This window comes from Myotis daubentonii, chromosome 13 (genome assembly GCF_963259705.1).
Source record: "Myotis daubentonii chromosome 13, mMyoDau2.1, whole genome shotgun sequence".
Taxonomy (NCBI): domain Eukaryota; kingdom Metazoa; phylum Chordata; class Mammalia; order Chiroptera; family Vespertilionidae; genus Myotis; species Myotis daubentonii.
This window is the reverse complement of record NC_081852.1, coordinates 5,738,755-5,764,492: the sequence shown is the minus strand read 5'-3', so window position 1 is coordinate 5,764,492 and position 25,738 is coordinate 5,738,755. Positions and strand designations below refer to the sequence as shown.

Below are 25,738 nucleotides of genomic sequence, written 5' to 3'. Positions count from 1 at the left end.
TCTGGTTCTCGTTGATGTCATTGAGATTGGGGTGGTTTGTTGCACAAGAGTAGACAACTGGACGGTCCACCACGCACAAAGGACTTGGCTTCCTTGCACTACCTTTTTCCCTGTCTGGACCCTTCCTTCCCCTGGCGCCTGCATTGTCCACACGTGTGACCATTACAACACTCTGGCCTCCCAATTCCTTCAGCTCCTCACCTGCAGCGATGAGCTTATCTAAGTCACCTCGGCTGCCCTCTCAGTGTACAGAAAGGCAGAAGTTCTCAAGAACCCTAATGACCACCTGGGTGTGGGGGGAGGTGAGTTAAGGCACAAATGAAGGCCTCCTCTTACTGTCCCTCCAAAGATCCCAGACTCCCACCTGGGTTGTCAATAGGCAGGTCACTGAGCAGAGCTGCAGGTCACAGTCACCATGCCAACCTTTATGGCCATCATAACAGGGTGGGGGAAGGGCTCAGCAGGTGGTGGGGGCACTTGCCCTACATTAGATTCTGGCCTCTTCTGCCCACAAGGCAGGTACCAGGTGGAGGCTCACCGGGTGCATTGGTGAAACAGCTGAGTGGCCAAGGCCCCCGGGCAAGGCAGAGGCAGCAAAGGTGGTGGCCTAAAGTAACCTGAAGTGGCCTGGCATCCAGTGGAGTCACAGGGATGGCCAAGAAAATGGAGAGCGATGACCGCAGGGTGCTGGGCCCCATGCTTTTCTTGCTGCTGGTGATGCCTCCTCCCCTGAGTGCAGGGAGCTCCTGGCCCAGAGTCCTGAGCTGGAGACGTTTAAATCGCCACCTTGGCCAAGAACGGGAAGGCTTCAACCGGAGAGCCAGATATCACAGGAGCGAGCAAGACAAGTTCAGATACTGCAAGGGCAAGTTTGACCTCTACTTTGTAGTGGACAGGTGAGTGGCCTTCCTGTCATGCCATGGATGTCCCTTAGTGCGTCATTTTAGCCAGGGTTCAGTGGGCAGGAAGTAGCACAAGGGGACTCCAGCGCCTTAGAGTGGAAAGAGGACCAGTGTTGGTGAGACCAAAGGAACGAGGTCCCTCGGGCCCCCTTGTTGCTGAGGCAGAAGAAACATCCCAGGCCTTTGTCTCCCCGGACGGTTTCTTTAGGAAAGGCTAAAAGGATGCCTCTCTAGATGGGTTTCTGGATGGCTCAGTCCTCTATCACTATGGCAGCAGCTGTCACCCACGTGCCCCTGAAGGAGCTGGAGGGACAGGGATCGCTAGGAGCCTCCTCCCAGCAGTTGTCAGAAGCTCACCCCGTGGGTTATGGGTTTGCTTTGTTTCATTGTGTTTTCACCCAATGACTTCCATGATTACCGGGCCCCAGAGAGACTGCTGTGTGCTTCTGTGGGGCATTCGCTCAATGTCACTGCTTAGAAAGATCTCTGCTTTGCTGCTGCTAAGCGTTTTGCGCGTCTCTCCTTCCTCCTGGACCCCCATCCTGCAGTTTGTGTGCACGCTCAGAACAGTGTGGGTGTCTGGTGTGTCCCTCGGAGGCTGGGCTGTGGATCAGGCGCCTTCTGGCCCTCAAAGAAGGAAGGAGAGGAGCAGGGCTGTGGTCCTGGAGAGATTACCTCAGTTCCATTCCCAACTCCTCTGTGGGGCTGAGAATGCTCCTTATTGCTCAATGGCCTGGTGGCAGGGCACCACTAGCATCCTGAGGCACTAGCCAGTGCCCAAGGCCGGTCCCGGCGCTTCTGTCACCCTCTAAACCAGTGATGGCGAACCTATGACACGCATGTCAGAGGTGACACGTGAACTCATTTCTTTGGTTGATTTTTCTTTGTTAAATGGCATTTAAATATATAAAATAAATATCAAAAATATAAATCTTTGTTTTACTATGGTTGCAAATATCAAAAAATTTCTATATGTGACACGGCACCAGAGTTAAATGAGGGTTTTTCAAAATGCTGACACGCCGAGCTCAAAAGGTTCACCATCACTGCTCTAAACCATCCTGGCCTGCAGAGCAGCGAAGGTGTTTCCAGGTGCAATTGCCTGCAAAGGGGCCACTCCTAGAGGTCGGATGCAGGAGCCCAGAGGCTGGTGGTGGTCACAGGACTCAGGCTTCCTGTGCTGCCATCATTCCAATATCCAGGTGGTACCTCCTCTGATTCCTCTATTTCTCCATGGAGACTGATGGTTGGGGTGGGGAGGGGTCATGCCCAGCCAACCAGTTGCTGAGAAAAGTCAGCAGAGCTGAGGGCCACACTGCCCACAGGGGACCTCCTCACTGCACATGGAGGGCGCCCTGAGATGCACTGGGCAGGGTTGACTGGCTGATCCTGACCACAGCCCAGGGGTGGTGCTTCCCCTCCTGGATACTGGGCTCGGACATGGATCCGTAATGGGGGCAACTGACAGCCTCTTGGGTCAGTCTGTGCAGAGTGCACTAGTGACCTCAAAGGGTCTCAGCTGCCATCCTCTGATGGTGCCCTGGCCACACCCCTAATCTCTGCTCACAGGACCAATGTGGGCACAGCCCAGCCTGGATGGATGAGGGAGGCGCAAGGTGGAGGTGGGCCTGGGAAGAGTAGTGAATGAACACGAAGCATGTGTCATGCAATGTGCTGCCCACTGTGCCCTCCCAGGAGCTGAGGGGGTGGTTCTATGTCCCTGTTTTAGGGTGCTGATACTGAGGCTTGGGGGCTAGGGATTTGCTCAATGTCAATCAAAGCTCGCTTCCTGCAAACCTTTAGATGGTGGCAGAGTGCTCCCCTGTTCTCTCTCCCAGGGAGGTGGTACTTGGGGAACTAGAAAGGCGCCATTGGATGGATTGCTGAGCCAGGGGCCAGGGCATTCTTACTTCTTGCCCCTCTCATCACCCCACCTCACCTCTTGCTCCTTTGGTTTCTTAAAGGGCTGGGAGGCAGCACTGGTCCCTCTGACCATGGCCGGCTGCGGCTGGAGCTCCATGTGAAGGGCATGGGCCTTGCCCTGAAGACTGGGAGGGCAGGGGAGCAACTCAGGCCCCCAGACCCTTTTTCTGGCTCCAGAATACAGGTTCCTCCACATCACACCAGGCACTGTCAGCCTTGACTGTGCCATCCATGGGGCAGGACAGAATCCTGCTGGATTCTGCGAATGGAAGGAAGAGCTGAGGGTGTCTTAGAGAGAGCGCTCACACCCCCTGTCCCAACCCCAGGCCATCAGTGAGGCCAGTGGAGAGTCTGACACCACACACACTTTGAGCCCCAGGGAACAGCCCCTTCTCCCTGGAGCTCTGCTCACCCAGGGGCTGGAAGAAGGCCTTGCTGCCCTCCAGGGCAGGCTTGATGACAAGTTCTTGGAGGGTGACACTGGCTCTCTCCTGTGGCTGTGCCTGTGGCTCTGGGGAAAGGGGAGTAATGATCACTGAGGAGGGGGCCCCAGCTTTACACCAGGCGGACACCACTCACCAGTCAGGTGGCCCTGGGCAAGTCACCTCACCTCCTGTGCCCCAGTGTCCCCATCTCTACAGGGACCCTTTGCACCCCCTCTCCAGGTTGGGGTGAGAGTGAAGGGGAGTGTGGGTAGTCTGCTCAGCACAGTGTCAGATGCAACCTTGAGGGTGAGGATGAAATGAAATGGGAGGGAAGGCAGTCACACACTCTGGGAACTCCCTGCACTCCAGGGGCCACACCCAGCCCTGACCCTGGCTCAGTTCTGTTCCCAGGGCCCTTTGGGGTGAGGTGGGGTGCTGGTCAGACTCCTGTACTGGTAGCTCTCCCCCATGGCTCTCTGCCCTTTCACCCACGTGATGAGCAGTCCTGTTCATTCCTTTCTTCCCTTATCAGTCAGCCACTCACACCAGGCCCGAGCCGCTGCCCGGTCTGTGCCACTATTTGCACAGTGGGGATAAGGCAGAAAACAAGTTAGACAAAACCCCGCTTTCCTGGAGCTTCTATGTTAGTGGAGAGACAGGACCTAAATGAAAGAGGACAGGAAGTGGTGTGTTAGCTGGGTGAGCACCAGGGGACGGCAGGAAGTGCTGTCGGAGGGGCCATTAAAGGGTGGTCAGGAAAGGCCTTGCACAGAGTGGAGGGCAAGGGGCGAGAGCTGGGTCCTTTCTGTGCAGAGCAGTTGTGTGCGTGGATCTTGTTCTTGAAAACACTCTCAATTTGAGGGCACTGGGCAGAGACTCTGGACAGATCGGGAGGGTTGGCTCAGGGTCTCGGGAAGAAGAGGATTTGGTGTGGAATTGCAGGGTAGGGAGATGATGAGGGGCCAGATGCTGGATCTCATTTGAAGGTTCAGGCCACAGGCTGCCAAACAGGTTCCATGGGGGAGGCCTGGTGTGGCCACAGCCCAGGGTAAGAGGAGGGGGAGGAGCAGGCTCATCACTGTCTTCCTCACAACTGCGGGGAAATGTCAGCACCTCTCCTTACAGATGAGGGCAGGAGGGGGCTCAGGGCCAGAGCATGACCCACCAAAGTTTACAGAAGGGGGATGGGTCAGGAGCTGAAAGTCTAGAGTGTCTGATACCAAACCAAATCTCAAAACCTCTGAGGCTGGGCCAGTGGTTGTGTGTTATCCATCACCTGCAGGAAGGTCTTGAGTGGTTCACTTCCAGGTCATTGTTTATATTTCTCTTTGTTTTTCATTGCATTTAATTTGATGATAATGAATAGCTCTCCCGTGTGCCCACAGTATTGTCCAGGGGCCTGTGATGGCCCGGAAGCCTCTGGCTAAGGAAGTGGCCTGTGCTGTGCCCTGAACAATGAGGTCCTCTGGTGATCCCAGCCAATCAGAGTGAAGATGAGGGGACAGGCCCACTGTGGGCCCTGGGGTGCCTTTAGGAGATAAGCTTTTAGCCTCCGGTGCATTTGTGGGTCACTGGAAGAAATGCTTTTACCAAAGGAGAGATGGGTCAGACCTGTGTTTTTGAAAGAGCCCTGTCCTCCTTGGGAGAATGGATTAGAAGTGGGAAGAATGGAGATGTTTCTAGAGTGAAAAGGGAAAAGGTCCCAGGAGGTCCCAGGAGGCCTTCGAAGATGGAAAAAGCCAGGTAGAAGCCCAGGCAGGTGTGCCCAATGGAAGGAGAATGGGGAGTCTGAACCCTGGGAGGAACCACAGGAGTGGCACAGGTGGAGGAAGAGGCTCTGATATAAAGGATAAAAGCAGATCTTCAGGGTCCATCTATGCAGGAACATGCAGGGATGGGATGTATCTCTTTGGCTGTGCTGGGGGTGGATAGGGACTTATAGCTGCCACTCATAGTGTTAAAATGTGAGAATGTACTGCCGCATGCATGGCGCAATATCAGACTACATCTAGCCAGTGCTGTTGGGAGCACTCCACGACAGGACCCAGAGCCAAGGTTTTTATAGAGATGGTACCGAAGGAAGGCAAAGAATGGCATGAATGATTGCAGCTTAAACAGCTGAGGCATTTGGGAAAGGCTATTTGCTGTTTGTTTTTGGTTTGCTTATGTAGGCCAGCAGCATTAGGGCAGCCTCAGTCGAATGGCTGCCTTGCCGATGAAGCATAACAATTGCCCCCCTTTGGTCATCCTCTCATACATGAGAAATTGACCAACAATTTGTCATTAGACTTCTCAGTTACCATTAGAGTGATGCTGTTCTTGTCCAGGCCTGAAACTTATAGGTTGTGATGTCAGGTCATTGGGAGGACTATCTGGCTCTCCCCCTTTGTCATCTTGTTTCTATTTCTCCACGTGCACTGAGACCACGTGCTGCACTGCTGATGGCTGTGAGCATGTAGCTAAGAGCCCAAGAGAACACAGCACACAGGGAGACTACAGTGACCACTATTGGGAAGATAATAGAGAGACAGAAGGTAATTTCTTAATCATGGCCCCGTAGCCCAAACCAATTTGCATCAAATGAATCAAAAAAATGTACCTGAGCGGCATCAACCTGTTGTAACCAAGTGGTTTGTTTGTTAATTCTTATATTTGAGTTTCCCCATGTTTAGAAGGTGTTGATCCAGGTACAACAGGAGGCAATGCTATGGCATAGACTCTTCCTTGTTCAGCCAACAAGTCATCTAAACCATCCCATCAGCTCACAGGAACCAAAGAGGCATTTTTTGGAATGGCATATTTTGCTACCCCTATTCACCACCTTTAAAATTTCCCTCACAAGCTTCATTGTCCAGAAGTTGAGTTGGTAGATCACTTGATCTCTTTGAGTCCATCTCTCAGTCCTGAGAAAAGGTCAGTTGAGTTCAATAGATGTACCTTAGTTCAGTAGGCAGTGCTGCAGGGGGCTCTCAAAGTTAGAGCTACATGTTATGAGCAACCAGGTACTTGATAAGAGGCATTTCTATGGACATGAAAGAAAAGGTAATCGTTGGAGCAGACTGTATCAGAGGGCACCCAGCTGAGAAGACTTCCAGGCATTGGATTCTTCGACATTGGGCTCAAAGCATCTTTTGTAGTTTCAGTGTCTGTGACATTGGGTGTTCTGGTGAGCGTCCTGGGCCGCCCACACAACATCAGGCACTAGGCTGTCTGTGCATGAGCCTTTGCGGTGCTTTTCTCTGTTTTTATCGAGTTGTCCAGCTTCCGTTTGCAGGGCTTTGAGGGAAAAGCCAGTTTTTGCTCATAGTGGTATCATGTGACAGGGGTGGGAAACAATTGGAAACATTAGTTTGGAGGGTTGTAGCCAGATATAGGAAGAAACTAGAATTTAGGATCCAACCCATCTTACAAGTAGATAACAAAAGACAATGAACAGGACTAGAAGCTGATGTCTGCTCGGGTGTATTAGAGTTTTCTACTGAAACATAATTTTTCACTATAATTACCTCAATTTCTAGCAAAAGTAATCATAATAAGAATAATTTGTTTGCAAAATAAGTATAGTCTCATTAAACTTGGCCTTATTATGTAAGTGTAGCAAGAATAGTGATTTCAGTACATTCTTGAATATGATACCTTTGTTAAAGTTTTGGTGATATCTATGATGATTTATTGTGTCATGAAGTCCACATTAATAAAACTTAAAATTGGTAAAAAATAATCTCAGACTAGATTTTGATTTATTAATTTATTAAATATATTTTATTGATCTTTTACAGAGAAGAAGGGAGAGGGGTAGAGAGCCAGAAACATCGATGAGAGAGATCTATCAGCTGCCTCCTGCACGCTCCCCAGTGGGGATGTGCCTGCAACCAAGGTACATGCCCTTGATCAGAATCGAACCTGGGACCCCTGAGTCCTCAGGCCGACGCTCTATCCACTGAGCCAAACCGGTTCAGCATCAGACTAGATTTTTAAAAGCTTTAGTCTAAGAAGCCAAGCCAAGCATTTTCTAATTTCATCCTGTTACAAGAAGAACTGATTCTTATTGAACTTATACAAATACCTATATTGTCATGAAAAATAAGAAAACATTTTCAGTAAGAATTTTTGAATACTAGAGGGATCAGGGAGGGAGAAATATATGACTATTTCATTTTTCTTTATAAAAGTTTGCATTAACAAATTGCTGTAAGTTATGGATAAATTAAAAGAAAGGAGAAAATTTTCTTTAAATCTGGGGGTAACCACAGAAGAACCAGAAATGTCTAATAGAATAATAAAATTATCTTCATCAGTTTATTCTGGCCTCATGAAAGTAATTTTAGTTTATTTAGAAATGTCAGGTTCACCCTTGGAGATCAGCACCTTGTGACCCAGTTTAGTCCTGTGATTTCAAGTCTGTCACCCTCTGCTTGTCCGAGTCCCACCCATGAAACACTTTGAAGAATAAGTACTTTTGTAATAGCATTAGAGTAAAACAGTAACTAACTCTAAATGTCAAAATACTTCAAAGTGGCCAAGGTTAAAAATGTGAGGAGGGTTCATCACAATACAATTGACAAGGAAATTTCCTTTATTGTAACATATAACATTTTAAGATAATAATTAAAATTATGTCTAATAACATTGTATGACATATTAGAGTTCTAAAAGTTTCATAAAATTTCTATAACACATTTCAATAACATATATCTATATAAATGTAACTAAAGAAGTTTTAGCGTTACTGTTAAAAAAAAAGTTTATTATTGCAAGTATTACAAATGTCCCCTTTTTTTGTTTGCTTTTTTTTCTCCATTGACCCCCCTCCATCCCATACCTGGCCCTCCTAGGCCTTCACCACTCTATTGTCTGTAGGCTATGCATATATGCATGTAAGTTCCCCGGTTAATAATTTCCTTCCCACCCCCTAACCTTCATCCTACCTCTGAAATTCGTCAGTCTGCTCCATGCTTCTATGTCTCTGGTTGTATTTTATGCATCAGTATATTTTGTTCATTAGGTTCTACATATGAGTAAGATTATGTGGTACTTATCTTTCTCTGACTGGCTTATTTCACTTAGCATAATACTCTCCAGGTCCATCCATGCTGTTGCAAATGGTAAGAGTTCTTTCTTTTTTACAGCAGCATAGTATTCCACTGTGTAGATGTACCATGGCTTCTTTATCTACTCATGTGCTGATGGGCACTTGGGCTATTTCCAAATCTTATTTATTGTAAATTGAACTGCTATGAACATAGGGGCGCATATATTCTTTCTGATTGGTGTTTCAGGTTTCTTAGGATATATTCCTAGAAGTGGGATCACTGGGTCAAATGGGAGTTTCATTTTTATTTTGTTAAAGAAACTCCATACTGTTCTCCACAATGGCTGCACCAATCTGCATTCTCACCAGCAGTGCACTAGGGTTCCCTTTTCTCCATATCCTCACCAGCACTTGTCATTTGTTGATTTATTGATGGTAGCCATTCTGACAGGTGTGAGGTTTGCATCTCTCAGATGATTAGTAACTTTGAACATTTTTTTCATGTCTCTTGGCCTTTGGTATGAAGGCCAAGTGTCTTCATACCAAATGGAGAAGTGTCTATTTAGGTCTTTTGCCCATTTTTTAATTGGATTATTTGTCTTCCTTTAGTTAAATTGTATGAGTTCTCTATATATTTTGGAAATTAACCCCTTATCAGATCTCATTTTGTTGATGATTCTTTTGCTGTACAAAAGCTTTTAATTTTGATGTAGTCCTATTTGTTTATTTTCTCCTTAGTTTCCTTTGCTCTAGGAGATATATCAGCAAACATACTGTTACACACAATGTCTGAGATTTTGCACACTATGGTTAATTCAAAGATTTTTATGGTTTCATGACTCACATTAGTCTTTTATTCATTTTGAGTTTATTCTTGTGTATGGTGTAAGTTGGTGGTCTAGTTTCACTTTTTTTTGCATGTACCTGTCCAATTTCCCCAGCACCATTTATTAAAGAGACTGTCTTGACTCTAATGTATACTCTTGCCTCCTTTGTCAAATATTATTTGAGCATAATGGTGTGGGTCTATTTCTGGGTTCTTATTCTCTCCTATTGAAATACATGCCTGTTCCTGTGCCAGTACCATGCTGTTTTGAGCACAGTGGCTTTGTAGTATAACTTGATATCTGGTATTGTGATTCTTCTAAATTTGCTGTTCTTTCTCTAGATTGCTGTGGCTATTCGGGCTCTTTTTTGGTTCTATATAAATTTTTGGATTGTTGGTTCTAGGTTTGTGAAATATGTCTTTGGTATTTTAATAGGGATTACACTGTATCTGTAGATTGCTTTGGGTAGTATGGACATTTTAATGATGTTGATTCTACCAGTCCATAAACCTGGTATATTCTTCTACTGGTTAATATTTTCCTCTATCTCTTTTTTCACTGTCCTATAGTTTTCCAAGTATAGGTCTTTATTCCTTGGTTAAGTTTATTCCTAAGAATTGTAATTTTTTGTTGCAATTGAAAATGGTAATTTTTTTTTTAACTTTCTCTTTATGAGAGTTCATTCGTGGTGTATAAAAAGCCATAGATTTCTGGGTGTTGATTTTGTATCGTGCTACTTTACCAACTTTACTTATTAAATCTAATAGCTTTTAATGAAGTCTTAGGGTTTTCTATGTACAATATCATGTCATCAGTGAATAATGACAGTTTTACTTCTCCCTGTCCAATTTGGATGCTGTTTATTTTTTCTTCTTGTCTGATCACTGTGGCTAGGACTTCCAGTACTATGTTGAACAAGAGTGGTGAAAGCAGACGTTCCTGTTTTGTTCCTGTTCTTAGGGGGAATGGTTTTAGATTTTTTCCAATTGAGTATGATGTTGGCTTTAGATTTGTCATATATGGTCTTTATTATGTTGAGGTATGGTCCCTCTATTCCCACTTTGCTGAGAGTTTTTATCAAAAATATGCGTTGGATTTTGAGGAATGCTTTTTCTGCATCTATTGATATGATCATGTGATTTTTATTTTTCAATTTGTTCATGTGATGTATAACAGTTATTGATCTGTGAGTATTGTACCAGCCTTACATCTCTGGAATAAATCCCACTTGGTCATGGTGTATGATCTTTTTATGTATTTGCTGGATCCGATTTACTAATATTTTGTTGAGGATTTTAGCATCTATGTTCATTAGGGATATTGGCCTGTAATTCTCTTTCTTTGTAGTGTCTTTTTCAGGTTTTGGAATTAGGATAATGCTGGCCTCATGAAAAGAGCTTGGAAGAGATACTTCCTCTTAAATTTTTTGGAATAGTTTGAGGAGGACAGGTGTTAGTTCCTCTTTAAATGTTTGGTAAAACTCCCCTGTGAATCCAGCTGGACCAGAGTTTTTGTTTTCTAGAAGACTTTTTTATTGTTATTTTTACTGCTTCAATTTCATCAGTAGTTATCAGCCTATTCAAGTTTTCTGATTCTTCAAGATTAAGTTTTTGAAGATTGTATTTTTCCAGGATTATATCCATTTTATCCAGGTTGTCCAGTTTGTTGCTTTATAGTCACTAACAGTAATTTTTATGATATTTTTTATTTCTGTGGAGTCTTTCATTTCTGATTTTGCTTATTTGGGTCCTCTCTCTTTGTTACTTGATGAGTCTGACTAAAGGTTCATCAATCTTGTTCCTCTTTTCAAATAACCAGCTCTTGTTTTTATTGAACTTTTTATTATTGTTGTTTTGTTTTAGTCTCTATGTCATTTATTTCCACTCTGATCTTTATTATTTCCTTCTTTCTACTTATTCTGGACTTTTCTTGATGTTCTCTAATTCTTTATGTTTAGGGTTAGATAACTTATTAAAAGTTTTTCTTGTTTTTTGAGGTAGACCTGTAATGCTATGAACTTCCCTCTTAGGACTGCATTCAATGTGTCCCATAGCATTGGGGTTGCTATGTGTTTATTTAATTTGTTTCCAGGATGTTTTTATTTCTTCTTTGATCTCTTTGGTAACCTATTCATTGTTTAATAGCAATGTATTTAGCCTCCATGTGTTTGAATGTTCTTCAGTATTTTAATTTAGTTGATTTCTAACTTCATGCCATTGCTATCTGAGAAGGTTGATATGATTTCAATCTTCTTAAACTTGCAGAGATTTAGTTTGTGTCCTAATATGTGGTCCATCTTTGAAAATATCCCAGGTGCACTTGAGAAGAATGTATATTCTGTTGCTTTGGGGTGACATGTTCTGAAAATGTCAGTTAATTCCATCTGATCTATGTGTCATTTAGGATTGCTATTTCCTTGTTGATATTTTGTCTAGAAGATCTATCCAGTGATGTAAGTGAAGTGTTAAAGTCCCCTACTATGATTGTATTGCTATTGATATCCCCATTGAAATTCTTTCATATATATATATATATATATATATATATATATATATATATATATATATATGAAAGCTCCAATATTAGGTGTATATATGTTTACCAGAGTTATATCTTCTTCTTGTATCAATCCCTTTAGTATTATGAAATAGCCTTCTTTATCTCTTGTTCTGGTCTTTACTTTGAAGTCTATTTTGTCGCCAAAGCCAGTTTGGCTCAGTGGATAGAGCGTCGGCCTGCGGACTGAAGGGTCCCAGGTTCGATTCCGGTCAGGGGCATGTGCCTGGGTTGCGGGCATATCCCCAGTGGGAGATGTGCAGGAGGCAGCTGATCGATGTTTCTCTCTCATCAATGTTTCTAGCTCTCTATCTCTCTCCCTTTCCCTCTGTGAAAAATCAATAAAATATATTTAAAAATAAAATGAAGTCTATTTTGTCACATATGAGTATTATTACCCCAGCTTTTTTCATTTCCATTTAGCTTCACTTTCATTCTGTGTGAGTCTTTTGTACTGTGGTGGGTCTCTTATAGACAGTATATATATGGATCATGTTTTCTTTTTTTAAAACATATTTTATTGATTTTTTCGGAGAGGAAGGGAGAGGGATAGAGAGTTAGAAACATCGATGAGAGAGAAACATCGATCAGCTGCCTCCTGGACACTCCCTTCTGGGGATGTGTCTGCAACCAAGGTACATGCCCTTGACTGGAATTGAACCTGGGACCCTTGAGTCCACAGGCTGAAGCTCTATCCACTGAGCCAAACCGGTTAGGGCAAGGATCATGTTTTCTTATCCATTCAGCTACCATATGTCTTTTGATTGTTGCATTTAATCCACTTGTATTTAAAGTTATTATTGACTAGAGGCCCAGTGCACAAAAATTTGTGCACTTGGGAGGGGGGGGTCCCTCAGCCCTGCCTATGCCCTCTTGCAGTCTGGGACCCCTTCAAGGATGTCCACCTGCTGACTTGGGCACGCTCCCTGGGGGATTGGGCCAAGCTGGCAGTCAGACATCCCTCTGGCAGCCCGGCAGCCCTAGGAGGACATCCACTTGCCAGTGGGGAGCAAGCCTAAGCTGCAGTCGGACATCCTTAGTGCTGCTGAGGAGGCAGAAGAGGCTCCCACCATCACCGCTGTACTGGCAGCCATCAGCCTGGCTTGTGGCTGAGCAGCGCTCCCCCTGTGGGAGTGCACTGACCACCAGGGGGCAGCTCCTGCATTGAGCGTCTGCCCCCTGGTGGTCAGTGTGTGTCATAATGACCAGTCATTCCCAGTCATTCTGCTGTTAGGGTCAATTTGCATATTACCCTCTTATTATATAGGATAGAGGCCTGGTGCATGGGTGGGGGCCGGCTGGTTTGCCCTGAAGGGTGTCCCAGATCAAGGTGGGGGCTTCGCTTGGGTGCATGGTCAGCTTGGGTGAGGGGCTGATGGGTGTTTGCAGGCTGGTCACACCCTCTTCAGGGTGGGGGTCCCCAGTGGGGTGCCTGGCCAGCCTGGGTGAGGGGCTGATGGCTGTTTGCAGGCTGGTCAAGCCCCCCCCCCCAGTAGGGGACCCTCACCCCATGGAGGTTAGGCCAGCCTGGGTGAGGGGCTGATGACCTTTTTCAGGCTGACCACACCCCCTTTAGGGTGGAGGGTCCATTGGGTTGCCTGGCCAGTCTGGGTGAAGGCCTGAGAGCCGTTTTCAGTCTGGAAGGCAAGTTAAGCTCCCAGCCTCTCCTTTTTTTCTTTCTTATTTTTTATTCTGGGATTTATTTACCTTCTATAGCTGTCACTGGAGCTGAGAGCCAGCTCCAGCTCTGAGGGCTGAAAGCAGGTCTCTGGGTCTGTTTGGCTTCTATAATTGAAACTTTGTTGCCATCACAGCAGCTCTAAGCTCTGAGGCCAAAGCTGGCTGAAAGCAGGTTTCTAGGTTTGTTTGGCTTCTATAATTGAAACTTTGTTGCCATCACTGCAGCTCTAAGCTCTGAGGCTGAAGCTGGCTGAAAGCAGGTCTCTGGAGCCTGTTTAACTTCTATAATTGCAGCATAGTTGCTTAGAGTGCAGCTTAGAGCTGGGCTGCGGCAGGCAGGGAACCTTGGCTTCCTCCATCGCTGGAGCAAGCAAGCCTCCTGTTCACTTCAGCTGCATGGCTGCTGGCCACCATCTTGGTTGGCAGTTAATTTGCATATCCTGCTGATTAGCCAATGAAGGGTGTCGGGTTTATGGTCAATTTGTATGTTTCTCTTTTATTAGATAGGATATAACACATCATATATATATTTGTAAACATTGGTGCATATGTATGAGTTTGTGTCCCTGCTTTCATTACTTTTGGGCATAAGCCTAGGAGTGGAATTGCTGAATCACACAGAAATTCTATTTAACTTTGTTAATATACCATACTATTTTCCTAGTGGCTGCATCATTCTATATTTCCACAATGCACAAAGGTTCCAATTGAAACATGCTATCTAAGACGTTTTATTTTCCAAGTTTTCTTTGTTTTATTTTGTTCTGTTTTTGATAATAGCCATACTAATGGGTATGAAGTGGTATCTCATTGTCATTTTGATTTGCATTTCCCTAATGGCTAGTGATGTTGAGCATTGGCCATTTGTATATCATTTCTATATATGGTCTTTGGAGAACTGTCTATTCAAGCTCTTTTCTCATTATTAAATTGAGTTGTTTTTTGTCATAGAGATGGAGGTGTTCTTTTTCGTATCTGTATATCAATTTCTAATCAGACATTTGATTTGCAAATACTCTCTCTCAATCTGTGGATTATCTTTTCACTTTCTCAATAGTGTCCTTTGCACAAAAGTTTTTAATTTTCATGGAGTTTGGTTTTTCTATTTTTTCTTTGATTGCTGTGCTGTTGGTTTCATATTTTTAAAACTAGCATTACCAAATACAATGTCATAAAGTATTTCCCCTATTTTCTTCTAAGAGATTAATGGTTTTTTTAAATATCTTATATTTAGGTCTGATCAATTTAGAGTTTATTTTTGTATATGGTGTAAGTTAACAGTCTTACTGTATTTTGTTACATGTGGACATCCAGGACGAATTGTTCAATTTCTGCAAATATAATGCTATTGATATTGCAGCAGATATTGTATTGAACCTGTAGATAGCCTTGGTCATATTATAAACTAACCAATATTCTATAATCCATGAATATGTGATGTCTTTAATATTTTTTAGCAATGTACTGTAGTTTTCAGCGTACAAGTCTTTTTTCTTCTTGGTTAAATTTATTCATAAGCATTTTGGTCTGTTTGATGTTACTAAATGGAATTGTTTCCATTTCCTTTTGGGAATGTTCATATTTGTATATAGAAATACAACTGATTTTTATATGTTGATTTTGTTTTATGAAACTTTGCTGATAATATTTAGTAATTCTAATTTTGGGGTAAGGAATCTTTAGGAATTTTTATATGTAAGATCATATCGTTGAAGAAGAGAAAGAAATTTCATTTCTTCCTTTTTGTTAGGGTCGCCAAAGGAAGAATGCACAAGGCCAAAAGGGGTAAAGAATTATGAATTTACTAGAGGCCCAGGGCACAAAATTCATGCACTCAGAGCGGGAGGTTCCTCAGCCTGGTATGCACCCTCTCACAGTCCGGGAACCCTCAGGGGATGTCCGACTGATGGCTTAGGCCTGCTCCCCGGGCCTAAACTGTCAGTCGGATATCCTTAGTGCTGCCGCAGAGGTGGGAGAGGCTCCTGCCACTGCTGCTATGCTCGCCAGCTGTGAGCCTGGCTCTGGGTGAGCGGTGCTCCTCCTGTGGGAGTGCACTGACCACCAGGGGGCAGCTCTTGCGTTGAGCAGGATAGAGCTGAAACTGGCTCTCTGACATCCCCTGAAGGGTCCTGGATTGCGAGAGGGCACAGGCCAGGCTGAGAGACCCCACCAGTGCATGATAAGGGACCAGGAGGGACATGGGAGCTTGGCCAGCTGGGAGGGACTGTGGGAGAGCTCCAGGGTGTGTCCAGCCCTTCTTGCTCAGTGTCGATCAGCTGGACCTCAGGGGCAAGCTAACCTACTGGTCGGAGTGTCTGCCCCCTGGTGGTCAGTGCACATCATAGCGAGTGGTTGAGCAGTTAGCATATCATTAGTATATTATGCTTTGATTGGTTGAATGGATGACCAGATGACCAAACACTCAGCATATTAGGCTTTTATTATATAGGATTAGGTCATCTGGAAACCCGATGGGCTGAGCCCCAAAGTGGCATCAACACCCAAAGATGGGGAGTCAGTAGTTTTTAAAGGACTCTAGGTGGGCTTTTTCTGGGCGGAGACTTCTCTGTGCAGGTCTGGATTCTGGAAAACTCCAGAGGGGAGAGAGAATGGTCTTAGCAAGTGGAATGTGGTCTAAGCAAGTGGAATATCCGTTGTGAAGTGGCCTAAAGGTCAGTTCCCAGGGGAGGGGATGTCGAGTCAATTATTTGACCAGACCTAATACTTTTCAATTTGGATACCTTGTCTTTCTTTTTTTACCTAATTGTTTTGGCTAAGGCTCACAATACTATGTTGACTAGAAAGTGGTATTCCTCTTTTTCTCTTGATCTAAGGGAAAAACTTTTAGTCTTTCACTATCAGTATGTTAGTAGTGCATGTTTTTTTTTCAGGCACAGCCTTTCTCATATTGAGAAACTTTTCTCTATTCATAATTTGAGGGTTTTTGTCAAGTAAAGTTGCTGGTTTTTATCAAACACTTGCTTTACATCAGTTGACATGACCAGTCTTTTGGCTTCTTTATTCTATTAACTAGAGGCCCAATGCACGAAATTCGTGCAAGGGACATGGCCCTCGCAGCCCTGGCTGCCTCGAGGCCTTGCGGCACTGCACACTGGTGGTTCTGGAAGGTCATTCTGCCATCTGGTCTAATTAGCATATTAGCTCTTTATTATATAGGATGTGTGAGATATTACATTATGTGACTTTTGTATTTGAACAATCTTTGCATTGTGGAAATAAATTCTACTTGTCCATAGTGTATAAACATTATAATAGTCTGCTAAATTCAGTTTGCAAATATTTTATTGAAGATTTTTGCTTCAATATTCTTAAGGAGTATTGCAAGTATTTTACTTGTATTGTTTAGTTTTGATATCAGGGTAATACAGGCCTCATAGAATGAATTTGGGAGTTTCCTCATCTTCAGTGTTTTAAAAGTTTGAGAAGGATTGTCATTATCATTTCCTTTCAAATTTGATAGGAATAACCATTGTAGCTTTAATTATTGAGATATTTTTGATTATTGATTCAATCTCTTTGCTACTTATAGGCCCATTTATATTTTAGTTATTTCATCATGATTTAATTTTATTTGGTTGTGTATTATAAGAATTTGCCCATTTCATCTAGGTTAGTTTTTAAAGGACTCTAGGTGGGCTTTTTATATAATTTGTTGACATACAAATGTTCATAGTATTCTTTTATAATCTTTTTTATTCCTATAAAATCATAAAGTGTGTTGTGTTTATTTTTTTATTTTAGTAATTTGAGTCTTCCATTTGTAAGTCAATCACATAATTTGTTAACTTTGTTGATCTTTGTAAAGAACCAATTTTTAACTTTATTAGTATTTCTTCTTTTTAAATATATTGTTTATAGCTATAAACTTTTCTCTTGGCATACTTTCACTGCATTCCATATGTTTTGTTATGTTGAGTTTTCATTATCATTTGTCTCACGGTATTTTCTAAATTCTCTTGTAATTTCTTTTTTGACCTATTGTTGTTTAAAATTGTATTGTTTAATTTTACATTTTCCAACTTCCTTCTACTATTAATTTCTATTTTCATACTTTTGTGATTGGAAAATTAACTCAGATGACTTCCATCTTTCAAAATTAGTTGAGAATTTTGTGGCCCAACATGATCTATACTGTCGAATACTCCATGTGCATTTGAGGAAAAGGTGAATTCTGTTGTTGTCAGGTAGATTGTTCTGCACCTATCTTTTAGGTGATATCGGTTGATATTGTAGTTATGCCTTCAATTTTCATTTCTCCATTTTCTTATATAGTATTTGGGTGTTCTATCCATTATTGAAAGTAGGGTATTGACATCTCCAACCTTTATTGTACAGCTCTCCATTTCTCTCTTAAATTATGTCAATGTTTCTGGCACATTCAAAGTTTTGGAACTCTAATGTTTGGTGCGTATCTGTTTGCAATTGTTTTATTTTCTTGATTAATTGACCTTTTTATGAATATATAATGTCCCTTTTCACCTTTTTTAAAATCCTCATCTGAGGATATGTTTTTCAGTGATTCTAGAGAGACAGGAAAGGAGAGAGAGAGAGAGAGAGAGAGATTGGTTGCTTTCAGTACATGCCCTGACTAGGGATTGAACCCACAATCTGGGTATGTGCCCTGACCAGGAATCAAACCTACAACCCTTTGGTGCATGGGACAATACTCCAACCAACTGAGCCACACTGGCCAGAGCCCTTTTTACCTTTTATAATAGTTTTTACTTAAAGTATATTTGTCTAATATAGTCACCCCAGCTCTCTGGGTTTTTAGTTGTCTGGAATATCTTTCCATCTTTTTACTTTCAATGTATTTGTGCCCTTACATCAAAAGTGAGTCTCCTGAAGACAGCATACACTTAGATCATTTTTTAAAATCCATCCTGCTGAATTACACCTTTTATCTGGATGGTTTAATCTATTTACACTTAAGGTAATTACTCTCTGGAAGGACTTACTTCTCCCATTGTATTTTTTGTATGTATTCTAGCTTTTCCTTCCTTACTTTGTTCATTCCTGCCTATTTATGTGCTTACTTAATTTTGTGTAATAAAAGGTTTGCTTTCCTTTTTATTTTGTTTATATTCTATTATAGATTTTAAATAATCATTAGACATTAACTGTCACATGTCAAATTTATAGCACTCTAATTAGAATTGATATCATCTTAACTTGAGTAACATACATAAACTCTACTTCTATGCTGCTTCAACCCCACCCCCTTAAGTCATCTGTGTCATAAATTTCATTTTTACAAATAAGTGCCCAATAACAGATTTCTGACTGTAATGCAGTTTTTAAAATTCATAGAAAATAAAAGCTCATGTTACAAAGCAATATTTTAAAAGCAGTTTTTGTATTTATCTTTACCAGAAATTTTTTTTATGTTCATATGGCTTCAAGTTATTATCTAATGCCCTTCTGTTTTAGTCAAAGGGACTCCGTTTACCATTTCTGTAAGGCAGGTCCGGCAGAAATGAACTCTTGAAGATTCTGTTTATCTGTGAAAAACCTCAATTTCCCCCTCACTACAAAGGACAATTTTTCAGAGTATGATGTGATCACTTGACTTTTTTCTTCTTTCAGCACTTTAAATATTTATTTTACTGCTTTCTGACCTCCAAGGTTTCTGATGAGAAATAGTCTTATTGAGGATTGTTTGTATGTGACAAGTCTCTTCTCTCTTCCTGCTTTTAAGATTCTTTGTCCTTGTTTTTCAACAGTTTGACTATAATGTAGCTTGGTGTGGGTCTCTTTAGTTAATTGCAATTGGATTAATTACAGTTCTTGCATTTATAGATCCATGTCTTTCATCCAATTTTGCACATTTAGAACTGCTATTTATTCAAATAAGGTTTCTGCTTTTTTCACTTATCTCCTAGGATCTTCACAATGTGTATGCTGGTCTACTTAAGGGTGTACCATAGGTTCCCTAGATGCCAATTATTTTGTTTTTATTTGTGTTGTTTCTGCTCCTGACATTCAATAATGTCAATTTTCCTATTCTTAACTTCATGGATTCTTTTTTCTTACTGCTCAAATCTACTACTGAACCATTACAATGAATTTTTAAATTTAATTATTGCACTTTTCAGCTCCAGAATTTCTATTTGTTTTTTTAATAATTTATGCTTCTTTGTTGGTATTGTCTTTTTGTTCCTATATCTTTTTCACAATTTCCAACATTTGTGTGTCTGTATTTTCCCTTTCCTCTGAGCAAATTTAAGATAGTTGCTTTAAAGTCTCTGTCTAGTAAGTCTGGTGCTTTGACTTTCTCAAGCATGGTTTCTGTAAACTTATTTAGTTCCTTGGAAACTAAATGCATTCCTGTAAATTTTTATCTTTTCTGATTTCTTTTGCTGAAAATTGGGTTTTTTATTAGCATAATGTGGTAACTCTAAAATCAGAATACCATACAGATTACTAAGGCATTTTTTACTTTTGTTTGTTATTTTAAAAGTGTGTAGTAATTAATTTTTTTGGCTTTCCAAACTACTTTTGCAAAGAATATTTCTTGTCATATATAATTATTGGTGTTTCTGATCCTTTATCCCACACTCAGCTAATGTTTCAATAGAGATTTCCCTGAATACCTAGAGCTGAAACAAATGTAAGAACACACAACAACAAAATTAATTACTTGTAGCAGCCACCACTTCCAATTTTTCAGGAAGTTTATTGATGTCATAACTGGTTTGGCTCTGTGGATAGAGTGTCAGCTCAAGGACTGCAGTGTCCCAGGATTGATTCCAGTCAAGGGCACATTTAAAAAATAAATGAAGAAAGTTTATTGGCTATGTGTTTATTTACCACTTAGCTAGGCTTGCTCAGAGCCTAGGGATCAGCCAAAAGTGAAAACTGAAGGAATTTCAGGACTTTTTTGAGCATGCTTTTGGCCTGGGCATGTGTGTGGTTTTCTAAATACACCTTTGTTTACATCAGCTTCTGTTCATCCTAATTGACTCCAACCAAGTTAGATGAGGTGTACACAATAATTTTTAGTAAGATCTACACTGTTCTGTCTAGTTCAAGAACAGGGATCTGGGCCACGGATCAATACTCAAACTGCCACCATGCCAGGAAAGGAGTGGAGGAAGGGAGATAAAAAATGCCACAAAACTTTCCTACCATTCTGAAATGCCTATTTATTAATTGTGCATTTGCTTTATTGTTTTAAAGATTTTATTGTTTTCTAGAGGTCCTACAAATTGGTGCACACAGCACATAGTTGTTTGTCCAATGTATCAGTGAGGGAATGAGGGCTTACAGTTTCAGAATCTTCCATTTTTCTGACATCATTTATGCTACTAGTTGTTTTCTTTTGCTATATATTTTATGTTTTTAATTTATATTTATTATTAAAAGTACTAATGGCCCAGTGCACAGATTCATGTACATTGAAAGAAAATTAATTAGAAGAACTGCAGCTCGCCAATAAACCAGATTCGGGGCCGACAGTGGCCCAGCAATAACATAACCCATTGCCAAAGGTGGAATCGTGTGGCCCCGTGAGAAATTGGGCTCCCACCTTTCTGGTTCCGGGGTGCATCACCTGAGAACTGCTGCTGCCAAGTCACCCCGCTCAGCAGCTCCTGTGTTGAGCATCTGCCCCCTGGTGGTCAATGCGCATCGTAGTGGATGGTCGGATGGTTAGACAGTCACTTAGCCTTTTATATATATAGATTACAGATGGTTCCCTAATTCCCTCATTGACTGCCTCTACCCCTCTCCTAATCGTCCTCCCACCCCCCTGGCCTTCACCACACTATTGTCTGTGTGCATGGGTTATGTATATATGGATATAAGTTCTTTGGTTAACTCCTTCCAAACCCCCACCCTCCTTACCTCTGAGATCCATCAGTCTGTTCCATGTTTCCATGTCTCTGGATTTATTTTGTGCATTAGATTCCACATATAAGTGAGATCATGTGATACATGACATTCTCTGACGAGCTTATTTCACTTAGCACAATACTCTTCAGATCCTTCCATGCTGTCTCAAAAATTAAGAGATCTTTCCTTTTTGCAACTACATAGTATTTAATTGTGTGAAATATACCAAATCTTCCTTATCCACTCTCTACTTATGGGCACTTGGGCTATTTCCGGATCTTAGCTATTATAAATAGTGCTACTATGAACCTAGGGTGTATATATTATTTCTGATTTGTGTTTTGGGACTCTTTGAATATATTCCTAATTTTTTTTTTATCCCTTCGAAGACTTTCAACTTGTGTGAGTACTTTGTTCTGAGATGGGTCTCTTATAAACAGCATATATATGGAACATGTTTTCTTATCCATTCAGCTACCCTATGTATTTTTATTGGAACATTTAACCCATTTACACTTAAGGTTATTATTGATAGGTACTTATTATTTATTGACATTTTTATTCGTTGTGTTCATATTCTCTGTCTATTTCTTCTTATTATTACAACAGTCCCTTTAACATTTCTTGTAATCATGGTTTGGTGGTAATAAACTCCTTTAGCTTTTTTTTTTTTTTTTTTTTTTTTTTGGCTATGAAGCTCTTTATTTTGAATGATAGCCTTGCTGGATAGAGTAGTCTTGGTTTTGGATCCTTGCTTTTCATTACTTTGAATACTTCACATCATTCCTTCTGGCCTGTAGAGTTCCTGTTGAGAAATCAGAAATCTGGCCTTATGGGATCTCCTTTGTAGGTATCAAATTGTTTTTCTCTTGCTGCTTTCAAGATTCCTTTTCTTTAATTTTTAGCATTTTAATTATGATATGTCTGGGTGTAAGCCTCTTTTGGTTTTTGTTGCTTGGGACTCTCTGTGCTTCCTGAACTTGTGTGATGTTTTCCTTCACCAGGTTAGGGAAATTTTCTGCCATTATTTCTTCAAAGAGGTTCTCTATTCCTTGCTCATGTTCCTTCCTTCTGACACTCCTATGATGTGTATATTGTTACATTTCATGTTGTCCCACAGCTCCCTTAAACTGTCCTTCTGTTTTTTTAATTGTTTTTTTCTTTTTGGTTCTCTGAGTGATTTTTTTCCCTCCCCTGTTTTCTAATTTGCTGATCCAATCCTCAACTTCCTTTAATATGCTGTTTATTCCTTCCAGTGTATCCTTTATTTCTGCTATGTCATTCTTCATTTCTGACTGGTTGTTAATCATAGTTTCTATATCTTATTCTGAACTCTATATATGATAAACTGCTTATCTCCATTTCATTTAGCTCTTCTGAAGAATTTTCTCGTTCTTTCATTTGGGGCTTGTTTCTTTGTCTCCCTGCTGGCTGCTTGTTTATGTTTGTGTCTATCTATTAGGTAGATCTGCTATGACTCCAAGTCTTTGTAAGTTGGCCTTATGTAGCAAGTGACCTGTGATCACCAGACTTGAGTGCTCTAATAATGTACCTTATGTGTGTTGTGTGGGCCCTCCTGTTGTAATTGTGCCTTGATTAATATTGGCTCATTCATGCATGGGCTCAACCCTCAGGCTAGCTGACAGAGAGTCTCAATACCCAACATAGTGTGTAGGCTGCTGTGCAGGTGTTTATCACACTAAGTGGAATTTACCTCAGCAGGGTTTGGAGATGCCAATATCTCCCTGTGGATACACTGCTTATGAAGCTTATTGGATCCTGCTCTGTTGTTGCCCGGAGATGGCCACTATGTTTATTGGATTTGGGTCTCTCCGGAGGGTCTATGGTGCAGACCAATTACAGGTGCTATTTGCTGTTTGTGACTGTCCTTGGGTACCTTGTTTGGAGCTACCAATGATCTGCAGCTTGTGGCTCCCTCTGGGGGACTGAGTGTGTGTGTGGAAAGGATTGAGCTAAGCACCAAAGTCTGATTTTTCTAGCCCCATGCCCAGAAGAAGATCAGGCAGAGACTTGAGGCACCCAGAGTTCTGCCTCTGTCTGCAGGCTGATTGTTAGTCTCAGCCGCTTAGTAAGCCTCAAGCTGTAGACCTCAGTAGGGCATAAAATCCACATTGTGGGGTGAAAGGATTTCAAATGAGTGGGGCAATTTACACCTCCCAGGCAAAAGCTGCCCTGATGGGAAAGTTCTGATAAAGAGGGCTTCTGTAGCATGGGGAAATGAGTCAGCACAGGAATTCTGGTGGCTGTCTTCTCAGCTCTATCTCCAGAGCCACAAACCCCAGATACTCCTTATGTTGCTCTAATCCTCCCTCTGGGGAAGTCCAAGGTGAGTGGCTATAAACAAAATTTAGTGCAATGCCTCTTTAAGGGGGTGCCTGTCTTTCTAGCCATCTCTCCCTGCCAAACAGAACCCCTGGTGCTTTTTACAGGCAGATGTTATGTTGGCACCTTTTCCAGTTCTTTTACTCTGGGTTGGGGAGCCCAGCTTGGGGTTTAGAGCCAAGACTTCTCAGTGGGAACCCCCATACCTGAGATATCCTTCCAGAACTTCAGCTGCTCCTGTGGGAGCCCAGCAAGCGATTTTGTGCCTTCTCACTTCCTACTAGTCTTAATGTGGTCTCCTATTTATGTCCTTGATGATAAGGATTCTCTCGAGCTAGTCTTCAGTTAGTTATTCAGGGTCATTTGTCTATATTTTAATTGTAATTCCAGTTTGGTTCTGGGAGAATGTCAGTGTACCTTCCACTTAATCTGGCACCATTTTGAAATCTATGCTATCGCTACTATTTTCCTCAATTTTATTTTTAAATTTAAGAGAAAATGCTTAACAATACATTTAAAATCAAGCACAATTACAAAGTACATAAGAAAACTTGAGGCTCTTGCCCCTGACCTCTCAACTTTTTTTATCTTTAATTTATTTATTGGTTGAGGTATTATAAATGTGTCCTTATTTCCCCATTAACTTCCAACCTCTCCCCGGTCACTCATGCTCTCATCCCCTGTTGTCCGTGTCCACTGGTTTGGCTTATATGCATGCATACAAGTCCTTTGGTTGATCTCTTCCCCTAACCCCCACACTCCTCTACTTTCACTCTGGGGATTGATAGTCTGATTGCTGTTTCTCTGTCTTTGGATCTGTCCCTGTTCATCAGTCTATGTTGTTCTCTATATTCCACAAATGAGTGAGATCATGTGGTATTTATCTTTCTCTGACTGGCTTATTTCACTTAGCATAATGTTCTCAGTTCCATCCATGCTATTGCAAATGGCAAGAATTCCTTCTTTTTTACAGCAGTGTAGTATTCCATTGTGTATATGTACCACAGTTTTTTAATCCATTCATCTGTTGATGGGCACTTAGGCTGTTTCCAAATCTTAGCTAGGGTGAATTGTGCTGCTATGAACATAGGGGTGCATATATCCTTTCTGATTGGTGTTTCTGGTTTCTTGGGATATATTCCTAGAATTGGAATCACTGGGTCAAATGGGAGTTCCATTTTTAGTTTTTTGAGTAAACTCCATACTGTTCTCCACAGTGGCTGCCGCAGTCTGCATGCCCACCAGCAGTGCAGAAAGGTTCCTTTTTCTCCACATCCTCTCCAGCACTTGTGGTTTGTTGATTTGTTGATGATAGCCATTCTGGCAGGTGTGAGATGACACCGCATTGTTGTTTTGATTTGCATCTCTCCTATAATTAGTGACTTTGAGCATGTTTTCGTATTTCTTTCGGCCTTCTGTATGTCCTCTTTCGAAAAGTGTCTATTTAGGTCTGTTGCCCATTTTTTGATTGGATTGTTTATCTTCCTTTTGTTAAGTTGCATGAGTTTCCTATAAATGTTGGAGATTAAACCCTTATCGGTGACATCATTGGCAAATATGTTCTCCCATGCAATGGGCTTTCTTGTTGTTTTGTTGATGGTTTCCTTTGCTGTGCAAAAGCTTTTTATTTTGATGTAGTCCCATTTATTTATTTTCTCTTTAGATTCCATTGTCCTAGGAGCAGCATCAGAGAAGAAATTCCTTCAGCATATGTTTGTGATTTCACTGCCTATGGATTCCTCTAGTATTTTTATGGTTTCCCATCTTATGTTTAAGTTCTTTATCCATTTTGAGTTTATTTTTGTGTAGGGTGTGAGTTGGTGGTCTAGTTTCATTTTTTTGCATGTATGTGACCAATTCTCCCAACACCATTTATTGAAGAGACTGACTTGACTCCATTGTATGCTCTTGTCTCCTTTGTCGAATATTAATTGGGCATAGTGGTTTGGGTTGATTTCTGGGTTTTCGAATCTATTCCATTGATCTATATGTCTGTTCTTGTGCCAGTACCAAGCTGTTTTAAGAACAGTGGCTCTGTAATACAGTTTGATATCTGGTATTGAGATCCCATCTACTTTGTTCTTCTTTCTCAGTATTGCTGCAGCTATTTGAGGTCTTTTTTTATTCCGGATGAATTTTTGGAACATTCTTTCTAGATCTGTGAAATATGCCATTGGTAATTTAATGGAGATTGCA

The 25,738-nt window shown here is 41.6% G+C and overlaps 1 protein-coding gene across 1 annotated transcript in view; it reads left to right on the top strand.

The window, feature by feature from the left end:
- Positions 1–651: 651 nt before the first annotated feature.
- LOC132214627 (anthrax toxin receptor-like) overlaps positions 652–25,738 on the top strand; it is a 76,774-nt gene continuing 51,687 nt past the window's right edge. The window contains exon 1 of the mRNA XM_059661964.1: positions 652–896. Within this exon, the coding sequence (XP_059517947.1) occupies positions 652–896 (245 nt within the window). The remainder of the gene's footprint in view (positions 897–25,738) is intronic.